Source organism: Ambystoma mexicanum, chromosome 12, assembly GCF_040938575.1.
Source record: "Ambystoma mexicanum isolate Mex_15411 chromosome 12, UKY_AmexF1_1, whole genome shotgun sequence".
NCBI classification, from domain to species: Eukaryota; Metazoa; Chordata; class Amphibia; order Caudata; family Ambystomatidae; genus Ambystoma; species Ambystoma mexicanum.
Window position 1 is genome coordinate 572,251,689 of NC_090936.1, and position 24,574 is coordinate 572,276,262.

Below are 24,574 nucleotides of genomic sequence, written 5' to 3' on the forward strand. Positions count from 1 at the left end.
TTATTGCTGGGTTGCTTGCCCAGGCTCCTTTGTGCTCGTGTTCTCCCGTTTCTGGTTGTTGGCACCGGGGCCCCAGCCTTTCATTTCTAGATCACACCGTATTGTCGGTGTTGCGCACTGTGTTCAGTTGTTTGCTGATGGTGTCCGAGCCCCAGTTCCCCTCCTCGGCCCGATTTGTATCTTCGGGGTAGGAGGTGGCCTAACTTCCCTCCGGTCCAGGTTGTGCCTCTTTGTGTTGGGGGGCGCAGTGTCGTGCAGTTACTGTCCTAGCATCCGTTGATGCGGTATGTACTGAGCTTCTGTTCGGGCCCCCCCTCAGTGCCTGGGCTCACCCACTGCTCTACCGTTGGTCCCGGGAGGGCAACCCTTTTTCATTTCCTCTGGTTCAGTGTGTGCAGCGGGCAGATGTCTCCATTTCTCGTCCACTCGTGGCTCCTGGGTGTCGCTGGTTCAACTCACCGTAACCCATGCACTCTGTTGCCGCCCTCCGGCCTGCCCGCGCTCCTGTCACTCGTCCTGCTGTCTCTCTTAGGGGCTCCAGTTAGTCCGCTGCAGTAGTCGCGCAGCCAGGGTAGCGGGTCGCGCGTCTCGCTTGCTCCTGGCTCCTTGCTTCCCTGTCGGCCTCGTTGTGCTCCTGCCAGTCCATCCAGCGCTGTCGTACCTGGGCTGGGCTCCGCACCCTTCACCTTCTTACGGGTTCTTAGTCTGGGTCTTCTTCCAGGCGTGGGGCGTCCCAACAGTCTTCTCACTGGGTCCGGTTTATGCCGACATGTTTGTGTCCTCACCTTCAGCCACCGATGTGGTGTTGTGGCTGTGCTCCCCGCTCTGCGCCTCTGTTGCTCTTCCTCACTGCGGAGGCGCCATGGCCACCATTTTGGAGCCACAGGGGGGTCCCCTTCAGCGTCACCTCCTGCAGTTGTTCAGTACCGATTATTTATATTTCTTGGCTCCAGGGTCTTAGAATCGGTTTACGTGTCGAGCAATGTTCTTGTTATAGTTTAAGTCCGCTTTATAATTTAGTTACTCAGGATCTTGCAGGATCTCGGCAGGAGCTCAGAGCATACGCAGCCTCACGCCATGAGCTCATGTCACGCCTCCGCGCCCCCCCCCTCCCCAATCCATCTCGAGCACAGAAAATACCTGAGGTTCGCAGTTGGCGGTTCGCATCAGTTTCTGGCTAACCTCTGCCCGAGGATTTTCACCAAACTGATGGCAGTGGTGGCAGCGAGTCTCAGGGGAGGGGGCGGGGGGGATTCCTGTCTTCCCCTACCTGGACTATTGGCTGATCAGGGCGCGTTCTACTGAACAAGTCCTGGATCATCTCAACGTCATCTGCCACTCTTCAGACTGGGCTTCTCCTTCAATTACAAGAAGTCCCATATGACACCTTCTCAAAGGTTCCAGTTCATCGGAGCTATGCTGGATACATCCTTGGGAAAGAACTTGCCACCTGAGGTGAGGGCTCAAGACATTCTGCAGATGGTCTCCAAAGTGCCTAACGTCTCCAGCCCTTGATTATTATTTTTTTTTTGAGGTTGTTCAGCTTCATGGTATCATGCATTTTTCTGGTGCCAGAGCCTCGCCTGAGAATGAAATCCCTTCAATGGTCCCTCAGGACACAATGGTCCCAGTTCTCGGTAAACATGTCAGACCTACTTCAATTTCCAAGCAGGGTCACACAGGATCTCCTGTGGTGGACCCGCGAGGACAACATTCTGAAGGGAGCAACTTTTTGGCAACCATGGATGTAGATGATAGTAGTGACAGACCCCTCACTCATGGAGTGGGGGAGCCCACACCCAACGATCTTGACAATCGGCGGTCGTTGGTCTCCATCGGAGTCCAAACTAAATATCAATCTTTTAGATCTGAGGGCAATCAAACTTGCACTGAAGGCCTTTCTGCCCTCTGTACGAGGAAAGAATGTCCTGATAATGACGGACAACGAGAGAGGAGGTGTAAGGTCACTACCACAGTGCAGAGAGGTAATGCAGCTCTGGTACTGGGCAGTTCAAGAAGGAATCTCTCTATCAGCTGTTCACCTAGCCGGAGAAGAGAACACGGCGGCGGATGCTCTGAGCAGGCAGAGCACAGTCTCCTATGAGTGGGAACTAGCTCAGGAAGTCCTTCAAGAGATCTTCGCCCTTTGGGGAGCCCCTCAAGTGGTTCTGTACGCAACCACTGTCAACCGGATGTATGAACATTACTGCTTCAGGGAATTTCCTTCAAGAGGATCTCTAGGGGACGCATTTGTAGTGGACTGGGAGCTTCCACTCCTGTGTGCGTTTCCTCCAGTCTCATCATTCCTCACGTGGTCAGGAGGTTGGGAAGTTCGGGAAACACATTATCCTAAGTATCTCGGATTGGGCCAGGAGGACATGATACCTGGACCTTCTGGACATGTCCATCTGCCCTCGCAAGAGGAGGGTTGGGTTCTCCATCCAGAGGTCAAGATACTCAGCCTTCACGCATTGTTTCTGAAAGGTTGAGAGACAAGGATTGGGACCTCCCGGATGACGTAATGGAGATTTTGCTTTCGGCCAGAAGGCCAGCACCAAAGTCCTTGTGCCGTTGGAACACATTCTGCAGCTGGTGCAAAGATAAGAATGTAGACCCTTTTCTATTCAAAACACTGGAAGGGTTATCTTTTCTATTATCCTTAACCAATCGGGGGCTCCAAGTTGGAACTATTAACACCTTAAGTGCCAGGCTATTATTGAAGTCTATGTAAAAAGGACAAGTATACTTGTCCTTGGGACTTAAAGGGTTAAGGGCTATTTGGTAGCACTATCCATCTTTAAGCGCTCGTCAGAAGAATGTTCATATTTAAAAATCCCACTGGTTGCTCAATTTCTAAAGGGACTAGCCAATGTGTTAACCACCCACCATCTCTTTTCCAGGTTCCAGTTTGGGACCTTAATCTGGTACTAACATTTATAATGTGTCCATCCTTTGAACCTTTACATTCATGTCTGTTAAGGTTGTTAACATTTAAAACCATTCTCTTGGTAGCATTAACCTCAGCCTGTAGATTGTGAATTGCAGGCACTTTCATCCAAGCCACCCTTTACTATCTTCCACAAGGATAGGATTGTTCTCAGGTTTAAGCCTTAATTTTTGCACAAAATCGTTTCTGATTTTCATGTAGGGCAGAACATTGGGTTGCCCACATTCTATCCTCTACCTCATCCTGATAAGGAGGAGGAGAGGTTACATAGTTTGGATCCATGCAGAGCTGAGCTTTTACATATCTAGGCTATCCAAACTTTGTATTGACTATCAGCTTTTGATAGGCTATATAGGTCACAAACTGGGTTAGGCTGTAACAAAAACAGACCTTATCCAGGTGGATCATTCAGGCAATTTCGGAATGCCGCAAGTCTTCCCTCGGTCAGGATGGAAGCTTTGGAAAAGCTGTCATCCATTCGGTTCATGAAAACCATTGAAAACTAAATTCTTACTCCATTCACCAAATCAAACACTGCTTTGGGAGTCTATCAAACATGAGGAATATGTGGGGGGGACACAATCCATTTGAAGAACAAGTTACTTACCCCTGGTAACTTTTTTTTGACTGGAAGTTCCTCCCACGTATTCCTTATCGCCCTCCCAGCCTACCATACAGTAGAATTTCCCATGCTCTTACAGCTTTCGCTCCTTCAAAGTTTAGTACGGTCAAACCCGTGGTTATGTGTGTAGTTTCTACTGTAAGAAAAAGCATAACTGAAGCCAACGGGAGCTGCGCATGCGCTATATGCTCTCGATGACATCGAGTCGACTGCATCGATGCACAGCACCCTTTGCCGAAAAAAATAAAATAAACTATTCCGAAGCTCGATATCAAAGATGAGGAATGTGGGAGAAAAATCCAGTCAAAAGAACGTTACCAGGGGTAAGTAACTTGTTCTTTTTCCTGAATCCCCATTGGGTCTTGAAGTTTTAGCCCAAATAATTGGTATTTTAGCATGCACTACTTATTTTAACTGTATTTTATGAGTTATAGATTACACTTCTGTCTATGAAAATGACTTGTGGCAGTCTGGTTGCGTGTGTATCATTGTTTCTAGGAGTGTAATGAGACCGTCTAGGTCTGGTGCTGTGTGTTTAATTGCGTCTAAATATTTGGTGGCCGTTTGCAACTGGTTGCTTAAGTATTGACATGTTTTCCACCCTCTAGGAGTTATATTCATGTTTGGCATGCATTTGTGTCACTTATGCTTAAAGGTGCAAGAGGTGAGCGTGAATCATGACCACTTTGTGTGGTGTTTTGGGTCCTGATCATGACTCTAAACAAATAGTTTTTAAGGTCTAGATTTCCCTTTTCCCAACTCTTAACCTAGGTGTTCTTGTGCGTGCCACCTGGTAGTGTGCATACGGTTAGTATTAGAGTGAGGTGGGTTTTTACTGACCATTGCTGATTAAGATGGATTTCTGAAATCAACCCTGGGGTGGATTTTGGGAGGCCACCCTATTATGGTGAACAGGGACACACTGGGGACTAGCCAACCTAATCAAGGTAAGGATGCAGGGCGACAAGACTTAGTCTTAGCAGGGCTGAGTGTGGTCTAGGCCTACAATCAGCCCACGCAGAACACCACCAATAATTAAAGTTAGAAAGGTAAGATGGTTTGGAGCCTTGTGGTAAGTTAAGTTCAGGTAAGTAAGCTAGCACATCCCTAGTCACTAGGATAGGCCCAGGAAGAGATCCTTGATCAGGAAGAGTAGCTTAGGGACATAACTTTCCAGCCATGTAATAGGAGGGCAGAAACAGGTATGTTACTTGATTTCTCCAGAGCCCCATCCTGAGGTTCTGGAATCAGTTGTGGACAGTCTTTTGTGCTTGGTCCGATCTAGGAAGGCCCAGGGGTCACGGCTGCAGAGGTCCCTTTCGGTTGCAGGATTTCATTTGGTTGGTTGCGATGCTTAAGAATCTGTTACTATCACTTCTTTCCTAACACTGTTTTTTTATACACACTGTGCTTTACTGTATTCTGTTTAGCTTAATGTATTGTTTGACCTTATTGCTATTCCTTGTATGATCTTGTAATGAATAGTCTATTTTTTAGTATACCAGTGTAGTGTATTCTGTGGGAGTTAACTATTGGGAATTAACTGTACTTTACTACCTGCCTTTCTCCCTCCCTTGAGTTAAGCCTGACTGCTCTGCCATAGCTACCATTATAGTTGGCACTGGTCTATCTTTTGGCTGCAACATATTTTGTTAAGTTAGATGGTTTCACATCCTTCACCGCAGGGGTGTGGAAATATCTCCCTAACATCCTCCTTTAACCTCTCACGCTGACTACTCGCTCCTCTGCACAACTCACTACATCCTAACTCTCACAACGTTGCCTTCCCTCTGCTCCTCCTTATTGCATGAGGCTAGCACAAGCTACTCCTGTGGCTCAGGCTTGGCGCTTGAGGTGCCTCCTGTTCCCTTGTTGTCTTCGGCCCTCATGATTGGCCCATCCTAATTGTTCATTTTTAACTCCAGCAGCTCTTCTGGCTGAGAGCATGGTGGGGGCCCTCTGTCATCCTGGAATCAGTATGGTCAGAGCAACTGCCTGATTCTGCCATGGTTCACCAATGCTCTGCTCCCTTGTCCCCACCATCCTCCAAAACCAAAATTACTTTGTACCTTGCAGACTGGTCTCCTACTGTTCTGGTCAGTGCTTAAGCTATCCCACAGTTTTTACTTGCAGACTGCTTTGTACAAATCAGTTCCATCTCCATAAGCCGTTTTCTGCTCGGGATCCGTGTTAATTTAGCCCCAATGCTTCCCATGACTTAGTTCTCCCTCATTGAGGTAGGGTTATAGGCGTGACTTCACTCAGCAGGCGAGGGAGAGATTGTCTGTGGGATCCTTCATACTCTAGCAGTTGTTGGTTAGTGGGCAGCTACCTCTGGCACCAAGAGTCTCAGTCCTCTTCCATGTGACTTCTACTTGGGACATACCATTAATCCATTGCCCTTCTTGATTGTGCCTAATATTCAGCCATCCATGGCAGTCAGCTTTCCAGCAGTGTTTTCCTCTCCCTTTTAAAATAGCTAACTTAACATCGGTTGCACCCCTATCCCCATCATCGCTATACCATGTCAACCTAATAGATAATAGTACCTTCTCTAGTTACCAAAACTCACCCATCCCCCAAATGTTATCTTTCTGTTCCGTGTGATGTACTCTTTACAGCTACTGTCTCCTCTGTTGCCCGTACACCACATTAGTGACTTATGTACATACAATGAACTCGGATGTAAATTGTTATCTCTGCTCTTATGTGTAATTACAATTGTTCTTTCTGTAACGATGTGCAAATTACTTCGTATAGTGTGGCATGCCGCCCTCCAAGGTCTGGTCCGCGCTGTGTAAAACCACTTGCATAAATAATTTGTGTCCATTTTCTCCAACAGCTTTGGCTACCCTGAAGCCCCAAGCTGGTCTCATCATCCCACAGGCAGCACCTGCCGCACAACCTGCTGCTGTTGCTGCTGTGAGTATGGCATGTCCTCTGTTGGTCATCTCGCTCCCACAATCCATCTCATCTGTCTTCAGCTATATCAGCCCACCACAGTGCTCTTTCTTGTTCTTTGCCTTGCTCTGTCTTTCGCTCAGTCCTGTCGCCACTTTGTCTTCGCTCTATGGGTCTCGTTCTTTGCTTTGTTGCTTTCGTGCCATCCTTTGTCTTTCTCCTTCTTCTATGACTGTTCCATAGCCGTGGATTTCAAGATCACTCAACATTCTCTTTTCATATGTCTCTCTTTAGGGAGCCGGTGAGCCTATGGACCTTGGCGAGTTGGTGGGAATGACCCCAGAGATTGTCCAAAAGGTAAGCTGTGTATTTGGGGTTTGTAGGTCTTTGACTATAAATGATTGCTTTTGGCTAATCTTTAAACCTGGTGGTGAATACTCCCAGCACATCACCTGAATGTAATGTTGAATCCATCTGTTAACCACTGACTCTGAGGAAGAACATTGCCTGTATGATAGTATCCTAATTGGCACCTACACTGTAGTGTGTGCATAATGCAGCACACTGAGCCAGTTGATGAACATGCTGTGCAACCGTTGACCATGTTGCTGAGCACTTCAAGGATGCTACCCCTCTTCCCAAATGACGAAAGGGGCATACACACTTGAAAACTCTGACCACCTGTAGCAGTTGGACTGTATGTGGACATTCCCTGTAGCATACTGTTGCTCCTTCTAAATGAGTGCTCTTCCGGCAGGTCACTGAACCTGAAGTGAATTGTATTGTATTTGTCATTTACATAGCGCCCTTTCCCCATATGCATGGGCTCAATGCGCTTTGTGGTTGGAATGCTCTCTGGGACCGAAGTCCATTTGTGGGAGATTCTACGAGTTAACTTTAAGATGCATGTGTGCATTTTGCCAGGTTAGGACTTGGGTGGGCTGGCTAGGTTCCAGTAAGCATCCCAGAGGTCAGCCGTGTGGGCGGGTGCTGTTGGTGGTTTTGGATAGAATGCTAGTGCTGGAGACTCAGTGTGCCCTGCTAGACTGACATTGTTCATAGGCTGTAGCTGTACAGCTAACGGCAGAGGTGTTGAGGTACGTCAGGGTTTTTAGTGTGTACTGCTTTTAGGGCGAATTCTCAGAAATGTGCCAATTCCCTTCTACCTTAGAGACCCCCAGCTCCTTTGCTGGACTTTAGGACTTTTAATTTTTATCCTGGAGAGAGTGACCCTTTTTCCCCACTCCCATGTATTTTTATTTGATTTATACACTGTTTCCTTTGGTTTTGGAGTCTGACAAACTCCATAGCCATCATATTTTTATATTGTGACACATCACCTTCACTGCAGTGGCAAAGGGAAGTGCTTTAGATTTCCCAAAGGTTTAAATACCTTCTCTTGGTTAAACTGTTTCCAAGAGCAGTAAAGTGAAATTTACTTTACTTAACTTTTGTAACTTTGTAGACCCAGCACACACTATCTTATATAGAGTCCTCAAGGGGTTACTTAGTATCCCCTTTGTCTACTTTCTCATGTAACATTTTGATGTTAACCGTTCTGCAATTAATGGCTGGTGGCAGTTGTTTACTTTTCCTACCATAGTGTGTTTTTACCGTGGGCTGCCCATTCTGTCAAAATGGCCCTGGTCGTCTTTTTTTGCCATTTTTGTTGGAAAGGTCCTTCTTGAGATTTACTCTGCGTGCCAAACCAGGTTTGGTCCCTTTGTTCGTTTTGTCTTTGGCGGGGTACTCCAGCATGTCTGGCAGGGCAGGAAGCGAGGGAGGTTCCCGAAACTCTCTGTGCTTAGTCTCCTTGGTTACAAGAATTCACCCAAAGGTCATTGGCCGGCTGGCTGTCCTTGCAGGACAGCCACTCTGCTGTGTGAGTGACCACTAGGCTGCAAATGAATGGGAGAGACTTGCATAAAAAGGCAAGGTCTTTTACAAAGAAGGCAGAGTCAACCACTGGACAAAGGAATCTGAAGAAGAACTTGGAAGAGACACTTACTGCAACTCCTAGACGGTTGTTTTGCCCGGTGAAGCCCTGCTGCAGTGCTGAAGCTCTGAATTTGCCTCGACTAGAGAAGCCCTGCAAAGGACGACTTATCCCCTTGGGTTGGTGGGACCAATCGACCCCAAGACAAACTCATCTGGAAATCCTCTCATTGCTGGCTGTACTTTCGTTGCTGCTGCAGGAACAGAGTGCCAGGGAGAGGAACACCAGAATCGAGTGCATCCTCCTTAAGCCGGATCCGAGCTCCAGGAAGATCCTCTGTACTCTCTCGAAGAAGGGCTGACAAAGCCTGAGCCACCTCAACAGAGTGCTGGACCCCAGAAGCAAAAAGTCCACAGGGTGTCCAAGAACTGCGCAGGTGCTATTCGCGAGAAGCTGAAACCATGAAGTGCAGCTGATGAACTTTCCCCATTGCTGCCGCCGACCTTGGAATCGTAGTGCAGGAGTCCCTCAGACGTCCTCCCTCTTGTCCCCACGACTGAGGCCCAGGAACAACAGGATCTGCCATACTACAACAGGAAAAGAAGCCAGCTGGAACAAATTTCTTCAGACCTACGGTACTGTGAACTTAGGGGTACTTACCTCTTGTTGGGTAACTTGTTTGCTCTCAGTTGAGACTTGCAGTTGTTGCCTGTTGCCGAGTTGCTCACAGCTTTGCCCCCCACAAGCTTCCCAGCATGTGGCCCAACAGTGATTTCATTTTGTACAAATCTCTCTATAAAATCGTGCAATACTTTTTACTTGCCTTCAAGAAGTGCCTCCGCTCCCCTACACTTTACTCAAGTAACATTGGCTGTCCTGGCTCCCTGAAGACTCTTCTGACCTCTGACTTTGTGTTTTGTTGTTGAGGGCTTGGTTAACTCCAGTTGTTCGAATAGGTTGCTTTTTTTGACGTCTTTACAGTTTCTTTTTGTGGCGGTTGTGAGTTTAGGAGGTTGGATGCAGATTTGAGTAGGCAGAGTGATTACGAATTGTCATGAATTCCCGAATCCAGCCCTTCTGGACTTGGGTCCATGATGCACCGCGGCATAAAATCAGCGACTCTTCCAACACACACTCTTGGTTCCTCTAATCAGATGATACCCATTTGGGATTGCACACGGACACTTCCTACACCCTCGGGTGACTTAAATAGCTAGGACACTGTGGACATTGATTTATCACTGGTACATTTAGAGTAATACTGAGTTTGGTGTAAAAGGTTAGATAGGGGAATAAAGCAAAGGTTAACACATAATTCATAAACTGGTAAGTACTTTTTGAACCCTCCAATGCAAAGTAAATTAACCCTTTCCTGGGGGAAAGGCAAAAGCACAAGGTCAGCGGTAAGAAGTCTCCCAGGGAGCCAGGACAGGCAATGTAAGTTAAGCAAAGTCTAGGGGAGCTGAAGATCTTCTTGCAGGTAAGTAAAAGTCTTGCACAATATTTTTAGAAAGGTTTGTAGAAATTAAATCACTGAAGGGTCACAAGCTGGGAGGCTTGTGAGGGGCAAAGTTGCAAGCAACTGTGCAAGGGCAACCAAGACAAGTCTCAACTGAGAGCTAGCAAGGCTACACAACAAGAGGGAAGTCCTCTTAGGTTTACAGTACCTTTGGTTCGAAGAATGCTTCCAGCTGGCTTCTGTTCCTGTGTAGGTCTCCATATCCTGTGTTCCTGGGCCTCAGTCGTGGAGACAAGAGGGAGGACGTCTGGGGACTCCAGCACTTTGAATGGAAGGTCGGTGGCAGCTATGGGCAAACTTCAGATCAGCGGCACTTTGCGGTTTCAGCTTCTTGTATCTCTCGCAAACAGCACCACTGCGGTTCTCGGATACCACTATGGACTTTCCTCGCATCTGGGGTCCAGCACTCTGTTGAGGTGGCTCAGGCTTGGTCAGTCCTGCTTCAAGGGAGTCCGTAGGATCTTCCCGGAGCTCGGGTCCGACTTAAAAGCGATGCACTTGATCTGGTGTTCCTCTCCCTGGCACTTCGGTTCCTGCAGCAGCAATAGAAATCTTGCCAGCTCCGAGAGGATGTCCAGACGTGTACACTTTGGGGTTGATTGGTCCCACCAAACCAAAGGGAGAAGTCGTCCGTTGCAGGGCTTTCCTAGTCCAGGTGAATTCAGAGCTTCAGCAATTCAGCAGGGGTTCACCGGGCAAATCAACAGTCCAGAAGTTGCAACAAGCGTCTCTTCCAAGTTCTTCTTAAGATTCCTTCGTCCAGTGGTCGACTCTGCCTTCCAAGCAAAAAGCCTCGCCTTTTATGCAGGTTTCTCCCATTTATTCGCAGCCTAGCTGTCACTCACACAGCACGGTGGCTGTCCTCTAAGGACAGCCAGCCAATTACCTTTTGGGTGCATTCCTGTAACCAAGTGGATGAAGCACAGGGAGTGTCGGGCACCTCCCTCACTTCCTGCCCCTGCCAGAGGCAGGCTTCACCATTGAATCCCGCCAAAGACAAAACAAACCTGGTTTGGCACGCAGAGTAAACCACACGAGGGACCTTTCCAACAAGAAATGGCAAAAAAAAGCCAGGCCATTTTAACAAAAATGGGCACCCATCAGTGTCTTAGTGTAATTGCAGCCTGCGGTAAAAACACACAATGGTAGGAGAATGTAAACCACTGCCACCAGCCATTAATTGTAGAAAGGGTAACATAAAATTGTTACATGAGAAAATGGACAAAGGGGATACTAAGTAATCCCTCCAGCACCCTATTGTAAAATAGTGTGTGCTGGGTCTAGAACGTTACAAAATTCAAGTAAAGTCAATTTTCACTTCACTGCTCTTGGAAACAGTAGTTTCACCAAGAGAAGATATTTCAACCTTTGGGCAATCTAAGACTTCCCTGTGTCGCTGCACTGAAGGTGCTGTGTGTTCCAATTTAAAGATGCCTATGGAGTTTGTCAGACTCCAAAGTCAAAAGAAGCACATTGTCCAAATCACAGACAAATATATGAGAGTGTGGGGAAAAGGGCTCACTCTCTCCAAGTTAGAAATTAAGTCTTAAAGTCCAGCAAAAGAGCTGGGGAGGTCAGTAAAATGGAAGGGAATTGGCACATTTCTGAGAATTCTCCCTAACAGACGTGGTGCAAGGTATACATACCTTAAATCCCGGATGGAGTTCATGTTCCATGTTTTCCTAGGTCCAACGCGATGGGCTGGTCTCGACAGCTGTGATCTCCCTAGATTGAAGTGTGAGCAGTGGGAGAGGGACCCAGATGGACGGGGGAGTGATGTACAATTGTCTGGGGCTCAGGGGCGGAGCGGGGAGTTTTTAATGGTGTGCCACTGCAAACGCTGCCTGCATCTGTGAGGGTTTGGGTGGATAGGTGTGTTGTCTGGTTTGGGCCAGTGCTTCTGTGCGCATATTAACAGTATAGAGTGCAAGAAGCTTTCAAGAGTAGGATTTGTTTTATTTCACCGAAAGTTAAAGAAAGTGATTACAAAACAAAAAGAATAGGAAGGAAAGAGCCCGGCTTTGAGTGCCTTTCTGAATGGCAAGTGGTTAACAATGTTTCGTATGTGGAGGGGCAGAGAGTGATCGGAGCTTGGACGGAGAAGGAGGATCTGCCCAGTCTGGTGCAGTTTTAATGTGGGACAACTCGAGAGATGCTGTGCTGGATCTGAGTGTCCGCGAGGGGTGGTAGTGAATGAGTTTGTCTTGGAGGAATTTAGGCCCGGTGTTGTGGATGCCACGGTGGGTGATGCACATGGCTTTAAAGGAAGTGCGTCGACAAATAAGGAGCCAGTGGAGGACTCTTAGTGTAAGGATGATGTTTTGTCTGGGAGAGAGGCTAATGAGCAGGCGGGCCACAGCATTTTGGTTTATTTGCAGTTTCCTTAGCAGGAACGCTGATGAGCCTAGATAAAGGCAATTTGCGTAGTCGAAGGGGGAGAGGATGAAGCAGATGATGGCAGAGAAACGGTGAGGATAGGTGAGGTATGGTTAGATATGCCTGAGGATGTGTAGGTGGAAGAACCAGGTTCTGGATACAGAGTTGTGATAAGAGAGGGATGAATACGTGTCCACCTAAGGTTTTTCGCAGAGGTTGATGTTGCTCGGGGGTGGTTGGGGTGGGCTAGGGAGTGAGGCCAGGGAATAGGTTGGGGAAGGAGCACTGTTTCCCTGAAGACTAGGATTTTTGTTTTCCCAGGATTGAGGATTGGGTGGTTGGTCGTCATCCAGTAGTCCATATCCGAGAGGCATGATGACCTTGGCGATTGGAGCCTGATTTGGGGATTTTAAGGATGATCTGGGGATTGTCTGCATATTTGTAGCAGGTGAGATTGTGGGAGCGGATGAGTGCGGGGACTGGGTTCCGATGTTGAAGAGGAGGGGAAATAGGGGTGCTCTCTGTGGGACCTCTTTCGGTACTCATTGGGATGTAGAGGTGAAAGGGTGGAGGAGCATGATTATCAAGTGATTAGAGATGAAAGAGGAGATTCAATTGAGTGCAGTGTCTTTGATACCTAAAGAGTGTAGCCTGTCTAGGAGAATGGTGTGGTCAATGGTATTGAAGGCGGCAGAGAGGTCAAGGAGAATGAGTACAGCGCATCCTTCTGCGTCCGCTTTTCTTTTTAGGTTGTCCAAACGGGACACTAGGAGGACTCGGTTCCTCGGAGGGGTCTGAAGCCAGATTGGGCAGGGTCTAGGAGGTTGTTTGCTTCAGTGAAATGGCCGAGTTGCTTGTAGTTCTGGGGGAGGAGTGGGGCGAGCATAGGTTTTTTTGAGTATGGGGTTTGATGTAGAAGGTTTTTAAGGCTTTCGGGAAGGTTACCCGATCTTGGAGAGTGGTTAAGGATTGAGTATGCGATAATGCTTGCACAGGTTGAGGCTAGGATGTTTTTGGGGAGGGTGTGCAAGCTAGGATCTTCAGGGGAACCTGACGGGTGGCTTTTTGCTAAGAGCGAGAGGAACTCTTGGTGTGAGATCGGAGAGAAAGAGACAAAGGGTTGCATTGGGAGGGAGTTTGGGCGGGGAATTGGTCGTGGGCTGGGGCAGTATTTCTAAATTTAGGTATGATGGCAGAGTCAGTCGATAGCGATCTTGTGGAAATGTTCTGATAAGGCATCGCATAGGGATTGGGAGTTGGGTGGAGGCGGGGAAGAGCAACCTGGAGAATTTAATTGAGAACCAATTCTCTGCAGTTCCTTGCTTGGGTTGCGAGAGTTCAAGAATCTGTTTGCATAGAATGTGTTCTTGGTTTTTATAATTTCCTATCTGTAGGCCCTTGTTAGTCTTGCTACGCCAGTTTTGTTTTGGGCGGTTGGGTTGATTTTCCAGGTCTATTCCAGATGGTACTTGAGGGTTTTTAGCAATTTTGGGGTCGGTGGTGTACCACCTGTGTGTGGGGCCTGATCTCTGCGAGGGCCGTTTTTTTGGGGTGAGCGGTGTGAGGGATTTGGAGACCCAGTGGTCTAAATTGTATTGGTGGGTCCTGGAGGGAGAGTGCTTGGAGTGAATTGAGGAGGGAGGTGGCTAGATCCAGGGTGATAACTACTTTGTTCCAGAGTGGGGTGAGAGTTGGGGAGGTTGGTGGCCTTTGGCGTGGCCATGGTCGAGAGTGGTACAGAGAAGATTGTGGAGTGATCTGTCCATGTTGGGGGGGCGTCGAGGCAGTGTGGATATGTTTGTGGTGCTGAAGACCGCATCGCGGGTGTGGCCTCCATTGTGGGTGTTGTCAGGTTGAAGACTTCTAGGTTGTTTGTGAGTGGACTGGTCATGGGGTTTGAAGGGTAGTAAAACCAGATGTTGTAATCCTCTTGGATGGTGAGTGCTGGATGTAGGTTGAAGGTTGTTGTCAGAGTTTCGCTGAGTGTGTCTGCAAGGTTTCTTTTGTAACTAGGGGTCTGTAAATGGTCACTGAAGGGTATTGTACCCTTCTATGGGCGTAAACTGCCTGCAAACTGCCCAACCCGCCTTCTGTCTGAGCCTACAGGTCACTGCCTTGCCCTATTCCAACCTTAGGGCTGTATGCTTCCTGCACAGAGCTAAGCTAGCAGTGATGTTTGCAAGAGGAGACAGCCTGTTTGCATGCTCACCAAGGCTCAAAGGACCAGCCCAACAAGTCAGTGTGGGTCATTTCTGTGGGCTAGTTTGGTTAAAACTAACAGGTGCATTGTAGTGCAGGCATCACGGTTTTAAAATGCATTTTGCTCAAATGTGTTTCATACATTTCCATGTACTGCAATTAGTGCATATGTGCATGTGTGTCTTTGTCTGGTGCCTATTGTGAGAAACCTCAGGGCGTCCTCACTTCTTCTATCCCTGAAATAACCTCCTCCCAAGTGGCTAGTGAAAGGCTGTCGCTATTGGATCCAGACCCTGGGGGTGGATATGTGAGGGAGGAATACTTGTGTGGAGGAGACTTGGGGAGCAGAAATGAGGCACCCTTGGGTAAGACATGGTATCCCCCATTTCACTTTCACCATGAGTCCACTGTCCTTCAAGCCTTTTATTGGCGATTGTCAATCCCTTACCTACCTTTACCCTAAATCAGTCCCCAAAAAACACCATTTAGGTACTGGGACGAGGAAGAGACCCATTGCAGAACTACATAATCTTTATTGACGCACGGACATACACACACCAGTTATGTATTGGGACGAGGGGGAGGCGAGCAAGAGCAATGCAGACCTTCCAAGTCCGCAATGAGCGGTCTAGTCCTTTTTGGACCAATCAGCATGTCGGGAAGTTTAAAAGCAGCAAGAGCAGTGAAAATTGAGTCGGCTGTGGAAGCCGATCTTCGGACTGCCGGAGGAGCGCTGACCTCTCCTGGAAGGCGGCGTTGGCAGACTGAGTGCTTGAGTACGATGCACAGTGTATGGAGTGGGAAGCAAGACTGAAAAAAGCTGGAGGCCTGTGGCGAATGGTGAAACAGGTACCAGCGGGACCAGGCGAATCTGCATAGTGAAGCCCGAGCTGTGAGAGAAGCATCAGTGGCAGGAGCGAAGCCACGAAGAGAGAGGGAAAGGGAGGGAAGAAAAAGAAAAGCTTGTGGCAGACAGACTGTCAGGAACACCGTAAGCACCAACCAGTGAGTCAGCCTAGGAAGGGGGACACCAGGGCGGCAGTCGCATGTTACACTTATGCAACTTTAATTAATGCCGAACTAAAGGAAAGAACCTTTTTGAATATTGAATGAAAGCAAGAAGCAGGCCTTTTTTAATACAGATTTGAATGAAAGCAAGAAAGTAAACACTTTTGAACAACGATCCGAATGAAAAGCAAGTACTGTTAAATACTGAGCTGAATGAAAGAAGTTTTGTGGAATCCTACGTTGTAAAGGAACTGTGTAATATGAGAAACCAAGTATTGGCAAGAGCCATAAGAATATATATGAAAGTGCAACAAGTGAACAGTGGCAAAGCAAGCAAATGGTAAAGCATCATGAGGATGTGAATAAATTAAGTACTATTTGTAGAGTTGAAACAGTGGCAACGTGCCTACAAGGAAGAAGATGCAAGACCGGTGTCTCAGTTGCGTGACTTGTAATGGGTGGACCTTGTGTTCTGACAACTGTGCCTAGACCGAGGACACCTGCCTATGCAAATGCAACTCAAAATACCCATAACGAAGCTTGTGTTTGAATATTAAGGAAACGTGCTGTGAATTGAAATGTAGGGACTGTACTTTGTGAACTTGGTGAACGATAACCGAACCAGAATCGCTTGAAAGTATTACCAAGAACTGTGTTGTAGAAAAGGTCAAAGGCCTGGAAGCTTGGAGAAGGGAACCCCTTTTGCATTGTTAACTGTTTGAAATTTGGAGATGGGAAATCCTCTACAAGTCTAGAGCTGGAAGAAGTTCTGAACTTTTATTTGAACACTTCTCATTTTGACAATGACATCCCTGCACATTGTGTTCCTAATGGACGTGAGGGCAAGTATATGTTTGGGGACAAAGACTTTTACTTCGGACTTCCTGACACAGACTATTCTTTATTTTGGTAGGGGAAATCCCACCATACAATGGGACACGAAATGCCTTTTTCCAAACTTCTTTTTGTTAATAAAACTTTCTAAGTTTACTTTGAATTCAGTTGTCTGTCTACTTCATGATGCCGCCACACTGTCTATTTTTTGTCCAATTCGGACTATTTTCATCGGTCAGGCAGTGAGTTTTTAGGAAGAGACTTGAACCCCACTTAGTATACAAACCCCTTTGCAATCATCGTTTCCAAGTACTGAATTTGAAGTCACTTCCACCTGGCTCGGATACTGCACAGGCTACTTTATTTCTCTGGACCAGTCAAACATACAAATGGGCATAGCAGGTGTCCCATTGTGTTGTCTGGCTCCGTACTCTCCGATTAGCTTTTATAAATCTGCAAACATAACTTGTTTAATGTGAATACGGTGCAAGGATTGCGTCCATGGGCTTGTTTCTACTCTGTGTTACCCAGCAATAACACTGCAGCAGGACATTACAATCCTCTGTTAACGAGAATGCGAAGCGAGAGTGTCCGTTTCACAAGAATTGCATGTGGCCCCTCGGCCACTTCAGCTGGATATTATTTTGCTAATGCAGTGTGTACAGCAACACAACAATCACTGCTCCGCAAGAGCCGGCGTGGCACAAGAGGAAATGTGCGCGACCCCGTTGTTACCATATCTGTGGCCTCCTTCCAGCTCTGCGCAAAAGCAGTCAGTACACTGTTCCCATGATTCCTGATGTTCCAGAGAAGGTGGTGAAACACGAGGATCTGTGGCGCGTTTCTAGCTAAGCCGGGCATACACTAATGCGAAAATCACTGCTGCATTAGAGCTGGAGTGGGACCTGCTGGTCTCTAACTATACTATTATTGTTTTTGGCGATTTGTTTTTTTAATATATTCGATATATATTTGGCTTGTGCAAGGACAAAATAAACTGCACAAATAGTGCAATAGTAGGGGAGCATGTGTACGTTTTTGGCAGTGTTAGTGAGGAAAATGTGGGAGGGATCTTGCACCATAAAGTACCAATCTAAGAATACTTTCCATTGTGAGAGCCGACATTCCTTAAATTTCATAGCATAGGTTTTACTTAACGTGGAACTCCCAATTAAAAGTACAAATGAGGTTTCATAATATGAAATGGACTTTTTTGAGGCCCCGTTGACTACAGAGTACATGTTGTTGGGACCACTTTTTTTATGGCTGAAAATATCTTTCAATTAAGAAATGTAAAATCTGACCATAAATAACAGATATCGAAGACATTATGAAAGTAGTTGGATGCCATCCTGATACCGCATCAATTCTATGTGCCATGCACCATAGAGTGACCCTGTGAAAATTATTACTTTGCAGCAGGTTGCTGGTTATGCAAAACCAGCCCAGCCCTTTCAACACTAAAACTGCCATGGAGCATGTTTTTCCTCATATGCTCCTTTATTATAACATCAGAAAGGCTTGCTTTACAGACGTGAACAAGATAAGAAGGGTACTATTGTTGCCCATGTTATTTAAACGGAAGCTCCTATCCGTCCCATTAAATCGCATGCTGATATTTAGGGGGGCTGGGGGTCAGTATGGAGATAGCCAATTTAATGAGATGCTGAATTAGTTATGTGAATCACATTGTTGCTTTCCAAAGGAAAAGGAGTGCACTACGGAATTGGTTGAGGTGGGGGCCGAGCAGTTGCACAGTTCCCTCTTTCACTCTGGTATCGTTAATTACTATGCACAACTGATAATGTCCCCCTTGCTTTGGGCCCTAATCATTATTTAGACTCGGGCGGATAGCTCGGGGGCAACACGCTCGCCTTGGAAGCAGTATGATGCGTAGCCACACCTGTTTGATCCCCGGGTTCTCGCTTAGAAACCTCTGGGTATTAAGCACGTTATAAATAACCAATTAGAAATTATAATATAGCCTTGATATGGAAGCCTCATCGTGGTATAATCCTGCATTGAAAATGAATATGGAAGTGGAACCTTTTTTGGTGAAGCTGTATCTTGGCTGGAATAATTAACATCTGGGGTGCTTGTCTCGAACGAGTCCCAATTCCCTTTGACCGGTTAAAAGACATTGTTCAAATCTATGCGCTTTTAGGTGATGCTCTATTACAAAATTAGGGAACTTTTATGTATGGCAGACAGCATGCCTCCGAATATTTTCTGGAGAATCCATCTTGTATAGTTTGGCAAGGGCTTCATTGGTTGCTTGCTCAGTGGCTCACACGTTAATCTCTGCAACAGAAAGCATATGTTTGCCCTGGAGTGCGAAAAATATATACCTGGATGTTTGGATTACTTGAGACTATGCCTATTTGAAGGTCTCCCTGACAAAGAAGTATGCCTTTGAGCGTGGGGGAGCGCGGGGGTAGGGGGTGGGGTTTAAATATAAGAAATACAGGGCAAAGAATTGGATCTTTATTATGTTGGACACCAGCAGGTTTATTGAAGTTAGGGTTTTTCAGAATCCGGTTCACAATGGGTTTCTACTTTTGTACAGTGCTGCTCATCGGCATTGGATAGTCGCGAGGTACCCCTTTCAGGATTAGACCATGGGAAGAGTGGAGAAAGTGTTGGGTGTCACTGTTGGCAAGTACTCCTATAAAAAAATGCCTTCCGTTCTGCAGCCAGGCTGACCACTGCTAGAAAATGCTTGACCACTTTTCATCAATTTTAATTTCGTTTCATTGGTTACCCTTTTTACATGTGCATGTTTTTTTAAAGATTCGCTGCATTCCCTTAGGTGGTCGTGGGAAAGCACTCTTAACTGACCAATACGTTGTGGGAGAGCTGGGGGCTTGAGCAAAGCACAAAGCCACGATATTTCCCACCTTAACATACCTACATTTTGTTATGCTCTATTTTTCTGCTCCAGCATTTTTCGTGGTTGCTTCAAAGGCTTGGAATTCCCTTGCCACCTCCATTTGTTGTCTTCTTTCTTTGATTTTTTGTTCGTATAGCTTAAACTCTTTAGGCCAAGGTGTTCATGATTATTGTTTTTCAGTAATTTGACAGCTTTTATGATCTTTGTGGATGTGCTCATCTGTACATCAACCTTATACCTTCAGGTTAGGGCTTTACTTTTAACAATACAAAAATACTTTTATAGTACTAGAACTGCTAAAGCTCACATGGATTTCTGGCTTTTTAATAACCAAATATTTTACTTATGGTCAAGATTGGGTTTTGTGCATTTGTATGTTTGTGCTTTCGAAATATGAAAGTGTCATGCTCTCCGAACAAGAGTAAGAAAAAATGTGTGCATATGTGGCGTTTTTCAATTTTTACTGTCTTCACGTGTGTGATCAATTAACTATTTTTTAAAATGTGAGTTATGTTTATACCATAGGTATATACTGTTTTAATCCCGATAGAACGTAAGACACAAAGTAAACTATCTAAATCAAATTAGCAGGCAAAAAAGCAATGAGCACAGTGAGCAGTGCTGCACCAGAGTGATTGTGGCGCACAAATTGTTTGCACCCTTCAGTGTTTGTGTTTAACTATTTTTTCACTTTCCTTACTAGCTTCAAGACAAAGCAACGGTGCTCACAACGGAGAGAAAGAAGGTAAGAGAACAATCCGTTCTCCAAGTTGGGAGTGTTATTATCATTAAGGGAGGGTGTCAAAACCTGGGTCTAATAATCAGCAGTATAATCACATCCAGTTTGTTTTCCCCCCTCTAGAGAGGAAAGACTGTTCCAGAGGACCTGGTGAAACCAGAGGAACTAAGCAAATACCACCAAGTGTCGTCCCATGTGGTGAGTTCTGGGTTCTGCATTGGGGGTAGGACTTTTGAGGGTTGCTGGTGTATTGTGGTTGGGCAACAAGTGTGGCCTCCACTCTAGCTTATATTGTGTCTTCAATTTTGGTACATTGGATTCAAAGTGGGAAACATTTTTTATGGTACTGACATGGGGGGGTGCCCTTATCTCGACACGTTTTGTGGTTGTCCCCATTCTTGCATTAAGTGGAGTCTACTGTCTTTCCTTCTTGTATTCACAAGATTAGGCAGTGGAGTGGTAATGTTTGAGGCACTTCCAGGAGCTGTTGGTATCACTTCATTAAATGTGTGCTTGCTTACGGATGTTGAGACTAGAAAAGTGCGATGGTGGTACCACCCGCTTGGCATCCTAGCTGCTATGGTTATTATATTCCCGTTAGTTAAATTGTGCAACCTACCAATTTCATGGCATTTACTGAGGTTGTATTGTCTAGTATATGGGTGCAGGAAGGGGTGATGTTCTGTCAGGTCTCTGGGGGGGGGGGTCCCCATACAGGCCTACTCTGCTGTTTAACATGTTTGCCTGAGGCTTGGCTGTGCAGTTGGCGTGCAGCATGGGCTTACAAACGCTAGCACCCAACCATCCTTCACTATGTCCTAGCACTCTGCCAATGTTTTCAGTTCTAGCTGAACATAGCACAGCTTATTGAGTCACTGTCCTGCACTTGGTCTGATTAAGTCTTTAAGATTCTCAGACTCTGGCCAGGCAACCTTGTGACCACAGGCTAGGCACCATATGCTTGCTACATGGCTTCAATGATGCAGAATGCTGGCCTGAGTCTCTTAAGCAGTTAATGGAGATGGTATCGGATTTCCATACAGGTGGTGATACTGTTTTCCTCCCAATCATTGGAGTTATTGCCTGATCAAATTCTGGAAAGGCCATTGGCTAGAGATCCCTCTCGGTTCCACTAGCAGTGAGGATACGATGAAGAACCACTCTATTAATATACTCAGCACATAAAGAGAATAGCAAGTGTGGCCAGCTAGGATGACTCAGACCAGAGGATATAATTGAAAGTAGGTTTATTTAAATTAAAAGAAAATGACTCGGCCCCACTAATAAAAGGGAGTTTCCTAACTAAATTAAGGTACTCGTCAATAGTCCAAGTAATAAAAATAGTCCTCTGTCCAAACCTATCCTCTAAACTAGCCCTACCGTGGTACCGATCTGGGGTACTTTCAATGCCATCCGAGGCCCTCGGAGGAGCCATAGAACAACTCCCTTGTGTTATGCAAGATTGTATGTAGTAACCCTGTGTGAGACTAAACCAGCCTTGTCTTCTTGGTAATAGGTAACCCACCTATTGGTACAGGTCTGTACTACACAAGTTGGTAGAGTGACCGAGCAGCCAGACATATCTCAAGAGGGGTAAATGTGAGCTGTAGAGATGTAACACTGAGATTCCCTATTATAAGTATCTAAATAATAACACTTCCACTCAAGGTTTTCTAGTAAAATAATTATTTTTTGAAGTCAGTTTTAAATAAGTCTTCTTTAGAAATGGCAATATGCAACAATAAAAATACACTTCCTCAGATTTAAGATAAGCACGTATATATCCTTTTGGGATCACTCACACACTCACTCACACACTCACTCACTCACACCCTGCACCCTGAGGTGACTTCAATGTTTGACATTGATATATCACTTGTGGAAAAGGAAAAAGGTTAGGGAAAGATGAAGGTTAACGGATTCTCAGAGCATGTGAATACTTTTCAATCTCCCAATGAAGTCTAGTTTATATCTTTCCCAGCAATACAAGTTAAATGTATGCACCACCTATGAGGGACAGTTAAAACCAAAGTCAATGGGTCAGAAGAGTCTGCAGAGAGCCAGGACAGCCAAAGCCAATTTGAACACTGTCTAGGGAGCTGAGATACTTCTTTAGATGGCACACAAGTCTTGCGCAATGTTTTTAGAGAGGTTGTAGAAAAAGAATCACTGTTGGGCCACAAGCTGTTAGGCTTGTGAAGGTGAGAACGGAAATCAACTTTGGAGAAAGCGGCTACTGCAAGTCTCCAGTGAGAACATGCAAGCTACAGACAAGAGGTAACTACCCCTTAGTCAAGACAGTACCTTAGTTTAGAAGAAGAGGATCCAGCTACCTTTTGTCCTAGTTGAAGAGTTGCAGATCCTGTGTTCCTGGGCCTCAGTCATGAGGACAAGAGTGTGGGCGTCTGGAGGACTCCTGCACTGCAGTTTGAAGGTTGTCGGCGGGTACGGGCTGTTTTCAGTTCAGCAGCACTTCACGGTTTCAGCTACCGGCAAATAGCACCACCGCAGTTCATGGACACTGGATGGGCTTCCTTCACTCCTTGAGTCCAGCACTCTGGTGAGGTCACTCGAGCTTGGGTCGTCCTGCTTCGGGAGGGTCCTCCGGATCTTACTGGAGCTTCGCTCCAGCTTAAAGACGTTGCACTCGACTGTGGATTTCTTGTCCTCTGGCACTCGGTTCCAGCAGCTGCAAAGAAGCCAGTTGGGGAAGGTCCTCCAGCAAAGCTAGTCTTGGAATTAATTGGTCCCACTAACCCAAGGAAAGAAGTCGTCCTCCGGAGCGTCTCTAGTCGATTCGGAAAAGGAGTTTAAGCACAGCATCAGGGCTTCACCGGGCAGTTCAACATTCCAGGAGGATACAGCACGCTTCTCTTCACGATTCCTTCATCGGATGTTTCGTCCAGTGGTTGACTCGGTCTTCAGTTCAAGAATCCTTGCCATTAATGCAGGTTTCTCCCATTCATGCACAGCCTAGCTGTCACTCACACAGCAGGGTTGCTGCCCTGCAAGGACAGCCAGCCAGCCTATCAGGATTGGGTGCATTCAGGTTACCAAGGAGACTAAGGACAGGGAGTTTCGGGCACCTCCCTCTCTTCCTGCCCTGCCAGACACACTGGAGCCATAGGCGGGTTTCAGAACTGAAGCCCGCCAAAGGCAAAGCAAACAAAAGGGTTAAACCTGTTTTGGCATGCAGAGTAAAACCCAAGAAAGACCTCACAAACAAGAAATGGCGCAAAAAGACCGGGCCATTTTGATCCAATGGTCACCCATGGGTGCTATACTGCAGCTGAGGATTCAACCTGCGATAGAAAAGCACAATGGTAGTGAAACTATACCACTGCCACCAGCCATTTAAAGTAGTGAGGGTAACATATATAAAACATGTTACATGAGTAAGTAGGAAAAGGGGCTACTAAGTATCCCCCCAATTCTCCACATAAAATGGGGATTGCTGGATCTACGTAGGATAAAGGAAAGTAAAGTCAATTTCACTTTACTATTCTTGGGAGCAAGAAAAGGTAGTTAAACCTTATGAGACGTCCAAACGACTTCTCAGTGACACTGCACTGCCGGTGCTGTGTGTCACAATACAAAAGTAGATGCCTAAAGTAGATGCCTAAAGAGTTTGTCAGACTCCAAAAACAAAGAAAACACAGCGTCCAAATCAGATCAAATCAGATCAAAAATACGAGAGTGAGAAAAAACGTCCCACTCACTCCAGGATAAAAATGTAAAGTCCTAAAGTCCAGCAAAAGAGCTGGGGGTCTCTAAGATTGAAGGGAATTAGCACAGAAATTAGATTTCTTCCTAACATCCCCCCCACCGTGCACCCTCTTTCTAGCACCAATCTCGGGCCCTCTCCCACCCCATGCCTACTCTCCTTCTCACTCCTCGTTCCCCACCAACTCCTAATTTCTAAAGTCAAAAACGCTACCAACATTCATGCATTCAAAACGGCCCTTAAGGTCCAACTCCTTCACTTTGAAAATGGTCCCACACTGCCCGTCCATGTCGTCTCGTTCCTTCTATCACCCATCTCTGCCATAATTTCAGTTACATTTGCACCCCTATAATATTTTACTTCAATAGTAACATCACCTAGTTCTTTTTCCTTTGTACAAATTCTGTGGTAAAATACCAGCTTGCAGGATTGCCCTGGCTACTGTTTCTACCTGTGAATTTCTGTGTCGAAATACCATATCCTCCATACAATACAGATACTCTGTCTTCTGTCCACCTGAGTCTCCGATTGTTGGTTTATGTACTGGGACACAAGTGTGTCTTGCAGGGAGGCTGTCCTTCTTCTCCCCCTTTACATGCCACCTTTTGACTCTTCAGCTCCTTGGATTCCCCTGCATGTCTGAGTCTAATGTCATGCATATGTTACAAACTGTATTTCTGTGTCTTAGCTTCTGCGTTTGATTTCCACCCTCAGGGTCTGCACAGCGCCAGTGTACCAGGAATCCTGGCCCTCGATCTCTGTCCCTCCGACACCAACAAAACACTCACAGGTGAGTTTTTGAAGCTCCTGCTGACATGATTTATCGAGCCAGTGCATGTCTCTGAAGGAACTATCTAGCTTGATGGTATCTTAACTTCA

General features: G+C 46.2%; 1 protein-coding gene across 1 annotated transcript in view; it reads left to right on the forward strand.

The window, feature by feature from the left end:
* Nucleotides 1-24,574, forward strand: part of PRPF19 (pre-mRNA processing factor 19) — a 218,870-nt gene that overhangs the window by 88,663 nt on the left and 105,633 nt on the right. The window contains exons 5-9 of the mRNA XM_069628891.1: nucleotides 6,412-6,491; nucleotides 6,765-6,827; nucleotides 19,936-19,977; nucleotides 20,095-20,169; nucleotides 24,410-24,485. Coding sequence (XP_069484992.1) covers nucleotides 6,412-6,491; nucleotides 6,765-6,827; nucleotides 19,936-19,977; nucleotides 20,095-20,169; nucleotides 24,410-24,485 — 336 coding nt within the window. The remainder of the gene's footprint in view (nucleotides 1-6,411; nucleotides 6,492-6,764; nucleotides 6,828-19,935; nucleotides 19,978-20,094; nucleotides 20,170-24,409; nucleotides 24,486-24,574) is intronic.